Raw genomic sequence first — 14,738 nt, 5'->3', positions numbered from 1 at the left:
AAAAAAGAAAGAAAATAAGATTAAAGAAAAGAACGTAGAAATCAGGTTTGCGTTCTCGAAATTCTCGACCTACTTCTTCTTCTCTTTTTTTTTTATCTTTACTCCGCTTATAATTTAGCCTACGTTTTCTCCTCATGATTACACCGATTTCAATCAGTATATTACGATTAATTCCTACGGTTATCCATACTTCCATTTTTATTATCTGTATTACATACCAATGGGCCGAAAGTTTCTAACCGATATTATATTCAACCGTTTAATTACGATACGATAAAAAAAAAAAAAAAAAAAAAAAAAGAAAAAGTCGATGAGAAAAAAAAAAGAAGTAAAAGTATTCGATTAATTACACTTTCAAGTTGGTGAATTTAAGATTTAATAATTTTTTTCTTTTTCTTTTTTTCAGACTTTAAAACTAAAGGTATTACCTTAAGAACTTTATTTTTCACTATCTGACATTGATTTTTAAAATCATTATCGATAACTTTCGGCCTACCTTTACTTATTATAATATAATAAAGTTAATTGCCTTCTCGACAAAGATATGATATTAATTGATGAGAATGATAAGAGTTAAAGAAAAACAAAAAAGAAAAAGAAAATGAGAAATACACCAACAATAACAATAAGAATGAAAAGGAATATTTTCGAAAAAGGAATTTTACATCGAATTTTATCGACAGCTTGTTTCGATCATGCTACTAGGTAAAAATGATTTCTCTCTCTCTCTCTCTCTCTCTCTCTCTCTCTCTCTGTCTCTCTCTCTCTCTCTATTCTTCCTTCTTTCTTTTTCTTATATCGAATCGAAGCAGTTGGTTTATGCTACATGAAAATCGAAAAAGGTTCGCCCTTGGAGTCGCGACTTTCGAGCGCAAACACATTTCCGTCCTTCTTTACGGCGCAAAATGTGCGAGATGGTTTCCTTCGACACCTTCCTTTTATCCTTTTTCCTACTCGGCCTTTTCGCATCGGCCTACGAAAAGTCTTTTCCGTCTGTACATACGTATATATATATATATATATTATATATATATTATATATATATTACATATATGTGTGTATGTGTATGTATGTATATATACGTATGTACGTTCGTTCGTTCCATCGGGATTTGCAAAGGTTGGATTCGACGCGATCTATCGAAGGAACGACGCCAAACTCTACGAAAAGTTGACACGAGACGAAATTGCTTTTGGCTTCCTCGAACATATATACACACGCATATATATATATATATATACATATACATATATATATATTTTTCGTAAATATTGTTCCAACATATATTTATATACCTTTCCATTTTTTTCTCGAACTGTTCGACGTCGGAGCTAATCGATTCTTTCTTTAAATTTGTCTGAGTTATTATTTAAAAAAAAAGAAAAAAAAAAAGAAAAAAAAAATAAAAAGAAAAAAAAAAGAAAAGAAAAAAAAAAGAAAAGAAAAAAAAACGAAAAAGAAAAACAAAGAAACATTTGAATATTGTATTTATTTAAAAAAAAAATGATAGTTTCATTGTTGTTCAATCATAAAAATTTGATCATATTTATCTATCTTAACATCTTATCATTCGAAAATTATTACAGCATGTTTTTTTTTTGCAACGATATCTCGACGAGATATTTGATGAATTTCTACGTTCTAATGTTCAATAACGAAAGATATTATCACAATTTTATATTTCATTACAAATATTTCTAAGAGTAAGACAAAGAATAAAATGAGATTGGTGTAAGAATTCTTATCGATTGGTAATTAATTATTATATAAGTCAACATAATCAAGATTATAAAACGTGTTAATGTGAGTCGATACGAACAATTTTATATTTCATTAAAAAATATTTATAAGTATAAAAGAGAAGAAAATAAAAAATGAAAAAAAAAAGAAAAAGAAATAAATAAAAAGAGAAAAAGGAAGAATGAAAATAAAATTGCGATTACAGTAACATTACTTTAACGATAAGGATTAATTAATATCTTATCCCGAATAATATATAAAACGACCTGATAAGAATGCTAGTTAAGATAATTTGATATTATATTAAAGATATATAGAATCGTGAGTTCTAATAAAAGAAAAGTGCAATCGATAATGTTACTGTCGAAATGATAAAATGTTGAAATTATCATAATCCTATTGTAGATTACGAAATAAATATAATTGGAAAATGGGGAGAAATAAAAAATCATATAAGACCTTTGTTCGCCAATGATAAAAAAAAAAAGAAACACAGCGTGTTATATATATATATATATATATCATGAGCTTTCATGTCGTGAGATCGTTTTCCTTGAAAAGAAAGAAACGAATGCCGTCGAAAGCAGTTTTAAAAAGCATATCGTGCGAGTGTCCAGCATGAAAAGAATCCATTTTCGAAGGCAATCTCTACGAAAGCTACCTGGATGAGGATTCAGTTCGGTTTTACCAGAGAAAGAGTAGGACAGAGAAAAACAGAGAAAGAAAGAGAGAGAGAGAGAGAAAGAGAGAGAGAGAGAGAAAGGGAGAGAGAGAGAGACTAAGTAGGTAGCAAAAATGGTACTCACGATATCGAAATCCAGGTTCTCAGCAATCCAATCCCTTCCTTGCTTGAACTCATCGTGCAGACCCATGATGTAAAGGGTATCCAGACCATCGACTATGGTCGCACCCATCGTGGACGTGCCGAAGATACTGGCGCTGTGGCCCTTCTTCGAGATCGGCCTCAGCTCGTTTTTCCCCCAGGCGTACCTCACGTAATTGTCCCAGCCGTGCTTCATCATCTGGACAGGGCAGAAATAAACGTTCAAGTGGTATGCTCTTGATCGAGAAAACAGAGAAGGAGAAGAAGAAGAAGGAGAAGAAAGAGGATAGTAGTAGTAGTAGTAGTAGTAGTAGTTATTGTTGTTGCAGTAGTAGTAGTAGTAGTTTTTTTCCTTCGAACGAAAAACTAGTCAAGGAAATCTTGGAAACGATTACGACCTTGGCACGACGACCAAATGTCGTTCTCTGTCTTCCTGGTCTTTCATTGTTTTTCTTTTCTTTATTTTTCTTTTTTATTTATATTTTTATTTATATTTTTATCTATATTTTTTATTTTCGAACCACTCTCATACGTCGTAGCCGTCATGTGTTTCTTACATTTTTCTTTATTTCCTTTCTTTACCTTTTTATCATTTTACTTGGACATCTTTAGAAATTGATTAATTTTTTATGAGATATTTGGTATTTATTTATTTTTTAATTACATTTAAGTAATAGACGAGCAATAATATAAATAATATTATACTATTATATAATATAATAATTCAGTTTTGTAAATTGAGATGAACTTTCTCTTTGATATAACACAAAATTCGAATATAATATAATAAATATAATAATATAATAAATATAAATTTGAATATAATATAATAAAATTGTACATAATATTTAAATTTAAATTAAAATTTATTATTATTATAATTATTATATATATATATATATATATATATATATATATATATATAATGTTAAAGAGAATGGGTATCGTTAAATTATAAACTCAAAGGAATTTAAAGATTTCTTTAATAAGAGAATTTCGATTGGACCACCCAAGAAGAAACAAGATCGTTCGTGGATTTCTTGGAAAAGTCAAAAAGAAGATTTTGCTGGCATAGCTTTAGAGTTAACTCTCCTAAGGAAGTCGGCAAAAGAAGGATCGTTAACAATCTTGGATATTCCAGATGTTCACAGGAGAATGAATCGTGTCGTTGTTTCTACCGGTAACCTGTGATGATATCCTGCGATGATAATAACCCATGAGGCAATATTCCTTGTGATAGAATGAAAGAGGGGACCAGGAAGAAAAGTAGAAGAAGATACAAGAAAAAAGATGGACGTGTGAGCGAAGCGTTTCACTTACAGGAAAAGACCTTTGTTTGTCTTGTGAAAGATTAACTTGCGGAATGTTTCTCCTCTTTCGTTTCATTCTTCAACAGTGAAGAAGAAGAAGAAGAGGAAAAGGAAGAAGAAGAAGAAGAGGAAGAGGAAGAAGAAGAAGATAAAGAAGAAGAAAAAGGAAGAGGAGTAAAACGAAGGAACAAAAAAATATATGGTGAAGAAGAAATTCTACTTCCGTCCTGAGGTCGTTCGTTCCTACGTTTATCTTCTTCTAAACCGCGAATTTTTTTTTCTATCTCACGTTCGCTCTCTCTCTCTCTCTCTCTCTCTCTCTCTCTCTCTCTCTCTTTCTCACACTGTTACATAGCCATCGGAGTTAGATGACTTCATTCCGCGCGAAATGAAGTTCGTTTCTTCGCGAGGACTTTTCCTCCCCGAGTTACTCTCGAGAACAGAGGAAATGAGAGTTTGTTTTATTTCGAAGCTACGAAATGGCTTGAAGAAGACAACGAAAACGACGATACCGGAGGAGAGTTGAAATGAACGTTACTGAGTATAACTATACTCGGGCTCATTCTTCCTTCTTCCTATATATATATATACACACACACACACACATATATATATATATATATATATATATATATATATATATAATAAATCTCTGTTAGAAAGGTTTGACGTACATTTTGAATCGGGAATCCTTATTTTATGGTTTTCAATGTTTTATATTTAGAAAGAAATTTAAAACTAATTTTTCATTTCGATGAGAAAGTTCGACGTTCCAACGAAACGAGGTATAGGATATAATTAAATATATTCGATACATTTTTATACGATAGAAATTTCAATGAATATTTTTGAAAAAAAGTAAGAACCCAAGCGTGAAATATAACGTAACCCTTCTGATTACTTTTGTCCATCCGTAAAAGATTATTTTCTCTTTTCCACCTTTATGATTTTTCGTTCCATTTGCCGAGATACCTTCGGTCACGGCACCTTCATCGCGTTTTTATGACGGCATAATTTAAGGGCAATATAATAACCCAGCACTCTTTAGGTCCACAGTGCTAACGGTAGAAGCGTTATATTTTTACTCTTTTACAATTTCCTGGAGAAGGAAATAAAAATCAAAGAAAAGTACGTCTCTCTCTCTCTCTCTCTTTCTCTCTTTTTCTTTTTCTCACTTTCAGATAGAAATAGAATGAAAAAGAAGTATCAAGCGATGTAATAAAAATTACTACGCGATGAGTTTGAATTTTATCTTGTAGCGTGGAAAGTTTCTCGCGTGTGGCGTAGTAAAAAAAACAAAAAAAAAAAAAAAAAAAAAAGAAAGAAAGAAAGAAAAGAAAAGAAAAGAAAAGAGAAAAAAATAAATAAAGAATAAATAAAAAAGAAGCAGAAACAAACAGAAAAAAAAAGATAAAAAAACTAAAGTATTTACTATTAATGAACATCTCTAATTATACATTAGATGCAGTACGATAAAATTTTGAAGTAGATTATTATATTATTTTTTTGTGTCAATTACTATTATTCGATTTTAACGAAACGACATGTTTTTTTTTTAGTTGAAAAACAAAAACGACAATTTCATTCTTATTTCGTTACGAATTAAAGTCTACAATTTCGTGAATCGAACGTTGATGTTATCGGTCAGGACGAGAACATAGAAAATTGTAGCAAGCTTCGACGTGTCAGGTTCGCTTCGCTGCTCGTGCATCGTGGCTATCAACCCTTCCGCCATTATCCATGTAATCGCGGCTAATTTGTTCGTAGAAACCACGGTAAATGTTCGCTGCACGAGCGGCCCTCGGTCGGTAATCTGGTTAACATCCATGTTAGGATTAAACCATTAGCTTCGGTGTCAGACACCGGGGACTAAGGATGAAGAGAAAGGAAGAGAGAGAGGGAAAGAAAGAGCGAGAGACAGAGACAGAGAGAGAGAGAGAGAGAGAGAGAGAGAGAGAGAGAGAGACTGAGAAAGACAGTGAGAAAGTATGTGAGTGAATGAGAGAGAAAAAGAAAGAGAAGTAAAGCTTACGTATACGACGTGTGCCATCACTCAATTATTCCCCTATTTGTTGGCGCCATTTTTGCGCGAACCTTTTTCTTTGACTTTTTCTAACAATTAGCCCGATTCTACAGCGTATTGTTCCCTTTTTTTTTTGGTCGCGATTTACAGGTAATTTCGTAAAGTGATTCCCAACAAGATAGGAAAGGAACGATGATAACACGTATTATACGATATTAATATTATTATACAGGACGTACAACATACGATATTTTATCCCGAGACATTATTCAAATTACAAATCCATCGAGGAATTCTAAATGGGAAATATTTCAAACTTATTTTTATCGAGATTTTTTGAATGTTGAATTCAACGAGATTACAAAACGAGAAGTACGAGTTTCCAGTTGGACTAACTTCGACACGAATTAATCTGTACCAGTGCGCATCACCATCACAATCAACCAACTAACCAACCAACCGACCAACGAACGAACCAACCAACCAACCAGCCAGCCAGCCAACCAACCAACCAACCAACCAACCAACCAACCAACCAACCAACCAACCAACCAACCAACCAACCAACCAACCGATCGACCAACCAGACGAACGAACGATCGTGCTTGTGGTTTTTTTTTGAGACCAACGCTGAGGACACTCGAGTGCTCGAATGGAAAATTTCATTGGACGAATGGCGAGAGAGCAGAAGAGTATCAACGAACTGTGTGCACTCGATCCTTGAAAATCGAGAACGGGAGGATATATTTTCCAAATTGGCCGAATCTTGAATTTTCATTAATAAACAGAATACATTGGAAGGTGGAAAAAAAAAAGAAATAGAAGAATAGATTGCTTTAATTTCCGATCCAGAGAGAGAACAAATAAATGAGTAGGAAGATAAAGAAACATATTTCTTACTTTCTTCTTCTTCTTTCTTTTTTTATTAATTTCAATTCGAATATGAATTTTAATGATATACTTGATCCTTAAAGATGCATTAAGGAAACTTAATTAATATCGACGTTGTGTCGTGACTTTCATTTCTTTTGCTAAAAAAAGAAAAAAAGACAAAAAAAAAAAAATAAATAAATAAATCATTTGTTTGTTACTTCCATTGAAAAAACTTTTATAATAATTCTCAATTAACGACGATATAATTATTTATTCAATGTTTCCAATTACCGCTTTCGGATCATTCAATTTTAATATTTTAATCTAAATAAATATTTCACCTATCTCAATCTTTAAACATCGATCAGGAAAATTTCAGAGTGATCCTGCGATGATAGATTAAATATCATTCCTTGTAATCGAAAACGAAAGGATAATATTGGAATTATCAACATGGACGTTCCAGGATGAACGATGATGGTTCGTTGGATCGAATTTCGGGATTCTTGGGATTTAATGAGATCACGTAACGAATGGACGCTTATAATTGGACGCGTCCTGCCGTGAAGTCGGGCTCGCGCCTCGATGCACCGGATGATCCTGAGGGAACCGTGCACTATGTATAATACACATGTAGTAATATAGTTCATGTACGTATACATAGATATATATACATATAGATATACACGCGCGCGCGTATATATATATATATATATATATATATATATATATATATATATATATATAGATATATGTGTGTGTGTGTGTGTAGATCCAGGGAAAATGTATAAACGTCTTTTGTTAGAGGAATAAGTTGAAGGTAATTTTCCGCTTAGCGAGCAAGAAAAACTGGCGACGATAACGTTCCTTTGAGCGTTGATGTCGTCCAATTGCATAGTTCCAAAGAAATATATTTGTTCAACATTAAATTTGTAAATATTTTCTACTATCATCGAAAGAAAGTTAGATAGATAGATAGATAGATAGAGAAAGAGAGTGAGAGAGAGAGAGAGAGAGAGAGAGAGAAAGAGAAAGAAAGGGAGAATGACCATGAAGGATTACATGTCTTCAAAGTGTGAAAATCTTTTGGATGATAGAGAGAGAGAGAGAGAGAGAGAGAGAGAGAGAGAGAGAGAGAGAGAGAGAGAGAGAGAGAGAGAGAGAAAGAGAGACGAAAAAGACAGTATAACGTTTCATCAAGATTTTTGAAGGATTCAGTCTAGACGTGCTGGAACCAAGAACATACTGATAGAAGAGTTCAAGAATGGTTGTTGAACGTGTTGGGTGTGTTGCACCGGTGGGCGCCAGGATACACTATAAATTCCTGTCTCAGCAAGCTCTTGCATTCTATATTATTTTATTTTATTTTACTTTTATTTGATTTTTTCTCTCTTTCTCTCTTCCTCTCATCCTCTTCCTTGCGTACAAAAGGAATGGACTGGCACTGGGCTTAGAGGGTTCAGTCTGGAGCCTGGCAGGGCGTGAGAGCCACGACACTATAGGACTGTCTCTCTCCCTCTTTCTTTCTCTCATACACAAACACACATACACTCTCTCTCTCTCTCTCTCTCTCTCTCTCTCTCTCTCTCTCTCTCTCTCTCTCACTTATTCTTTTTCTTTTGAACATACAAAATTCGCTGTAGGAAAGTGCCTTAGGAGGAATCTGCGTAGACCTACATATACACACACACAAACACACATATACACCGACACCTTACGTCTCTCTATTGTGCACCAAGTGCAAGGAGCTTAGGCAGAAACGCCCCTGGATATCTGGCTCATGCAGACAGGAAGCGAGAATGAATAAGAGAGAAGGAGAGAGAGAGAGAGAGAGAGAGAGAGCGAGAGAGCGAGAGAGAGAGAGAGAGCGAGAGAGAGAGAAAGAGAGAGAGGTTAAGGTCGAGGAGCCGTTCGAGAGAATCCTACACGGATGCCGTTGCTTCGGGCCACTCCACCCGGCTTACCATAATTATGGCTTTGTTTATTATTGTTAGGCGAGTCGTGCATTGTGCCATCGAGGGGCTAATAGCGTGAATTAATCTCCGCTAAGTGGGAGCTGGTGCCAACGATGTTCCACAACCTTCTCCAGCAGGTCTCTTTCACCCACGCCAAATCTATTCTCTGACCTTCAATGAAAGACGGCATCGAATGGTGCCAGAATTCTCTTCCTCTTCCTCTTCTTCGTCTTCTTCGTTGCTCCTGTTTCTGCACTTGAAGCTGTTGCTGCTAACAACTCTTGCTCTCTTTTTCTAGTTTGTTAAAAGGAATCGCCATGTCATTGTCCTGCTGGCACACCAAGCATCGATAGACAATACGACTTTGTCTTCCTTTCCGACGTTGTCCTTCAGCAGTACTCCCTCCCTTCCTCCCACTCTCTCTCTTTCTCTCTCTCAATCTCTCTCTAAGGTGCTCTACTACGAATGAACGGAGAAAGGATTCGAGGAGCTGGAAATGGTAATCCGAGTGGAAGAGACTTGGACTGGTAGGAGGTAAATGCAACGATCAAGAGAGTTCCAAGGCATTTTATTATATCTTTTTCTTTTTCCCTTTCTTTCTTTCTTCCTTTCTTTCTTTCTTTCATTTTTTTCCCTTTCTTTCTCTCTTAGTGAAGGTAAGCATACGTCTACGTACACGTAACCAGGGATCTAATTTATCGGACAAAGTTTTCAGAAGTTAAAGTACAACGTCAGCTACTAATTTTTCTCTCCTGAAATCCCACCCTGTTCCACCTCACCTCACCCCACCACATCCCATCTCATTCCATCTTGGCCCAGCCACGTTCTTTTTTTCTTTTTTTTTCTTTTTTTTTCTTTTTTTTTTTCTCAAGTTCCATTTGACCGATCAGTTTCAAGATCGTGGATTAAGCATCGTCGGTAACGAGGTCAAGAATGATTACCGAGATAGTAATCGCCCACGTGTTCTTTCTCCACGTATAAAAAGAAGACGGAGTACTAGAAGCGTTGGCAAGCTAATTTTATTCTCGTTAATACGACGGCCACGTCGGCGCCGTTGCTTTCGCAATAAGATCTTGAGATAAAAGGGACCAGTAACCGGCAACCATGACCAAAGTAAGACAAAGTTTAGAAGCAAAATTAGACGTCCATTGTACATGTTCTATCTTTGATCTTCACAGTAGTCGAACTTTTTTTTTTTTTTTATTTATTTATTTAAATCGTGATGATCTTTATTTTAAGAAAGAGAAAGAATGTGAAAGAGAAATAGAGAGAGAGAGAGAGAGAGAGAAGGAGGAAGAGAAGATCGAGTGACGATGTGTTTGCTTAGAATTTGCAATTTACATGATGATCACCGAGTAAATGACCAGTGTCATTAAGATAATCTTCGTGGTTAGTCTACGTGCTAGTGGTATGTACTTCCACAACGTTCAATCTTCGAGATAACACGGTACGATTTAGGTATAAACATGGATGCACCGACGAACAAAGCATCGACTTACTCGAGTTACCACAAGTACAAAATGGTCTTTCTTTCTTTCTTTCTTTATCTCTTAACATTTTCGAGATTCGGTAATTCGTCTGGTTAATGTTAAGAACTGGACGAACAAAGGATGAGAGTTGTTCGTACAAAAGACTTCGATTGACGTTCTCGTTGAGACATTTATTTCTAAAAGAGATAAGGAAAATCCTGATGAGATGGGTCATCAATTCGTTACGCTCGATTTTATCCTTTACTTTTATCCCTTTTTTATCATCATCATCAACACCATCATCATTATTATCATTATCATCATCGTCATCGTCATCAATATGATCATTATTATTATTATTATTATTATTATTATTATTATTATTATTATTATTGTTATTATTAATTAATTAATTAATTAATTAAAATTTACGATTATTATTATTAATTAAAATTCACAATTATAATTACTTAATTATAATCTGGAAAAGAAAAATGAGTAAGTATAACTTAGGTCAATTTTTCAAATTGAAATGTAACTATCTCATATATATACATATATTTATATAGTAATCGCTACATAGCATCAAGTTAGGCGATCGTATCTGAATGAATCATAAGATGACCGTATATATCGTAAGCGTTCATTCAGTATTGAAAGTAGAACGTAAAGCTAACGGATTGAGCTACTTATAAGCAGGAATCATCATCTATATAACAAACACGAATGAAATGGAATTAAGTAATTGAACATTCCGTTATATCGTTCGTTCATTTATATACGTATATACGAATATACGAATGACAGATCGTATTAGGATGAACATATTTTTCTAAGAGACAATTTCTATCACTGTAGAAACGTTTAAAGGGCCGTTTTAATCAGAAACATTAACAATCTAAGGAATCTTAATTAATCATTCTTTTTTTCTTTCCTTTTTCTTCTTCTTCTTCGTTTCTTTTTTTTTTTTGCGCTTTTAATTACGCTTAGACACGAACAAGTTCGTGACATTGCAATTCCCTAGACTCGTGGGATCGTCATATCGATTAACAATAATAACTAGAAGCGCCATTTAACCCAATGTTACTAATGGGAACGAAAGGTGTGCCGATTAGTATGCACAGCTCTCATCCTGCATTGCGATTCGTAATTGCAAAATGTGCTAGAGAGAGATAGAGAGAGAGAGAGAGAGAGAGAGAGAGAAAGAGAGAGAGATAGAGATAAAGAGGGATAGAGACAGAGAGAGAAACGATGTCGTAGTTGACATAGTTTCGATTAACGTCAGTAACATGAAAGCTTACATCGAGAAAATTTGTTCGATGTGTTGTTTTTATTCGATTTTATTTTATTTTATTTTATTTTATTTTATTTTATTTTATTTTATTTGATTGGATTTTATTTTATTTTATTTCTCTTTTTTAAGTTCTTCGTAAAAGTCAAAACAAGATGGCTCCTGAGATTGCGAGTCAACGTTACGAGTCAGTCACTCATCAGAAACACGTAAGACGTGAAGAAATTTACGATCTCCACGGACTGAAAGTTTCTTTTCGAAGTACCATAGTAAGGTAAAAAGAGAATAGATAAAGAAAAAAGAGAAAAAAAGAAGAAAATAAGAAAGAGAATGGAGAGAGAGAGAGAGAGAGAGAGAGAGAGGGAGAGGGAGGGAGAGATAAAATAAAGAAGGAGAGCAAAAGCGAAGAAAGAAAGAAAGAAAAAAAAAAAAAAGAAAAATAGATCGTAAAATCCAGTTGACACTCTTCGCCGCAGACTTTTAATGGGGGTTCTCCCCTCGTAATAAAATTTACGAACTTACGTTTTATCACCTTGATATCTAATCGTAACTGTTTTGATAGTTAACGAAAGATGTCATCGTCGTCATAGTCGTCATAGTCGTCATAGTTGTCATAGTCGTTTGTTTAGTGCTTCGTTTTATTTACTTATTTAAAAGATTTTAAAACGATCGAGGAATTACGTATGTACATCGTAACTACGTACGTGAGAATATCGTAAAATAGTTGCGAAATGCAGAATAGCAATGGCAGGGAAATTGATGGTAGTAGGGGGGGGGGGGTGAGGGTAAAACTCGACGAAGATAGAGACCTAGCTATTATTTTAAACGTTCGCGGTGGTTATTCAATGGAAATACGACTAGAGATGAGGTTTCACGAGAGAGAAAGAAAGAAAGAAAGAAAGAAAGAAAGAAAGAAAGAAAGAAAGAAAGAAAGAAAGAAAGAAAGAGAGAAAGAGAGAGAGAGAGAGAGAAAGAGAGAGAGAGAGAGAGAAAATAAAAAAGAGTTAGGGTTGGGAAGGAATAGAAATGGTATGGCTGGTGATGGGAGGGATGAAATCATTCGTTTTTCCAAAGAGAAATCTCGAAGAAACAACCTTAATGTGATTGACTCGTTATCTCTCTCTCTCTCTCTCTCTCTCGAAGCTTTTACAAAGTTGAAACTATTACCTCTACGCCCACTCCCCTCCCCATCACCTTCTTCATCGAGCATATTCATTTTAATGCTTTTAAATTAATTAATTAATTAATTACATGGACTCTTTTTCATGCATTGAAGAAAAATATGCATCGTAAAGATATATATCGGTCCATTGAGAAAATATGTATCGTATTTTTTTTTTCTTTTTCTTTTTTTTTTTTTTTTTTACATCAATATTGCACAACAACGATAAAATTTTCCTTTAATACTTTGCCCACTCTTATTTGAAACTATGATATTTGTTGGTAGTATTTTAACAAGACCATCAAAGATGAAGATTCATTCTTTTTTTTCCCTCTTGAATTAGATCGCTTCGTTACCCAGATTAAACTGTTTCTTTGGTCGACGAAGAAAAAGTAGAGATCACCCGCTGTCCTTAGTAAATTATACACAAGTGGATTTTATTTAGCAGATAAGAGAGAAGAATAGATGATCTACTTTTAAGCTAACGAACAGATCGATCTATCCTTTCCTTTTTCTTTTCTATATTTCTTTCTTCTATTTTTTCCTTTCGATCGTTCTTTTTTATTTTATTAAAAAACAACGGGACTTATATAAAGAATTATGATGTACATTATTATAATTCTATTTTTTTCTTTCTTAATTTCTCTTCTTTCCTTTTCTTTTTTTCCTCCTTTTTTTTTTTTTTTTTAATCGAGGTCATCCGTTCATGAACAACCACGTATTTTTATTTCATTCTTATATTTTTTTAATCAATCGTCATTTGTCTCCTTATTCTTTTTTCTTTATTTAAAAAAAAAAAAAAAAAAAAAAAAACAGAAAAACAGAAAAACAGAACAAAAATTCGTACAATAGAAAAGACTTGTTAGAAAGATCGTTCTCGAAATTCCTAACGTCGAATTCTCGAATGTCCTTTCATTAATCCCATGCCCCCACAATCGGTTTTCACCAGTCCTCTTCTCTTTATGGTTCAAACACCACACCGCCATTATCGTCACGGTACTACTACTACTACTACTACTACTATCGCATCATGCGAATATCGACATCGACACAGTGGAACAAAATGGTTGAGTACAAAAGACTCTCGTTGATTCCTTTTTCCACCCTTACGATTCCCTTTTAATTTCCGTCTATCCTTTGCGCCGAGACGAAAAGTAAATGTCTCACGCGAATTCGCGCAATATCGTTCTCTAATCTTACAGTAACGTTTCATAGCCAAAAGCTAAAAGTTAATTGTTCGCGAATTTCAAGAAAGAAGAATCCATTAACTTTGTCGAGAATTTCTTTTCGTTCTATTTACGATACGAACGTTTTTCGTATTTCGATGATATTCGGCTAAAGAAAGAAGATGTTTCGATGAAGCTAATTATAATTAAAAAAAAAAAAAATAAAAAAATAAAAAAAAAATAAAAAAAAAAATAAAAAGACGAAAAAAGAAAAGGAGAAAAATAATATTATACCGTGCATATTTTACATCTTTAATTTATAACATGTTTCTTTTTTTTTTCGTTTATAAATTTTTAATGAATAATTTTCAATGATGCGAACGGTTTTTGTATATAATACAAAGAGAGAATTCGACGGAGCTATGTAATTCATTAATTAAAAAAAAAAAAATAAAATAATAATAATAATAATAAATAAATAAATAAAATAATAAAATAAATTTTGTTGACTTTTAATTCGATATAATTTTTGTTTGTGAATTTGATAAATCGTGGGCTGAGGAATATAACTTGTTCTTTTTTTTTTTTTGTTTTTTTTTTATGATTCGAATGAATTTCATATTTTACATTTCATATTTCATAGCTCGATTAATCGAATCTGATAAGAAATATTTCATTGTCGATGAAATGACAAATGATACCGAAGAAAAAAGAATTCAATGAAGCTAATTCGTTAAATAAATAAAAAGATAAATAAATAATCGATGTTTATTTCGTCACGATTTTTATTTATGGTTTTTGATTAATGGGATAGATGAAGAGTATAATTTGTTTCTTTAATGATTCGAACGAATGGATTTCGTATTTCAGTGAAATACAAAAAAAAGCAGATTCGATGAGACTAATTTGATAAAAAAAAAAAAAAA

The 14,738-nt window shown here is 33.4% G+C and overlaps 1 protein-coding gene across 7 annotated transcripts in view; it reads right to left on the bottom strand.

Moving 5' to 3' along the window:
• The window catches only part of LOC124424923 (mannosyl-oligosaccharide 1,2-alpha-mannosidase IA-like), a 91,242-nt gene that overhangs the window by 31,156 nt on the left and 45,348 nt on the right, over positions 1–14,738 (bottom strand). For all 7 annotated transcript variants that reach the window (XM_046964528.1, XM_046964530.1, XM_046964531.1 and 4 more), the window contains one exon: positions 2,547–2,762. In XM_046964528.1, coding sequence (XP_046820484.1) covers positions 2,547–2,762 — 216 coding nt within the window. The remainder of the gene's footprint in view (positions 1–2,546; positions 2,763–14,738) is intronic.

This window comes from Vespa crabro, chromosome 6 (assembly GCF_910589235.1).
Source record: "Vespa crabro chromosome 6, iyVesCrab1.2, whole genome shotgun sequence".
Classification (NCBI taxonomy): domain Eukaryota; kingdom Metazoa; phylum Arthropoda; class Insecta; order Hymenoptera; family Vespidae; genus Vespa; species Vespa crabro.
Note: the sequence above shows the minus strand (reverse complement) of the source record. Positions and strands in the feature narration are given on the sequence as shown.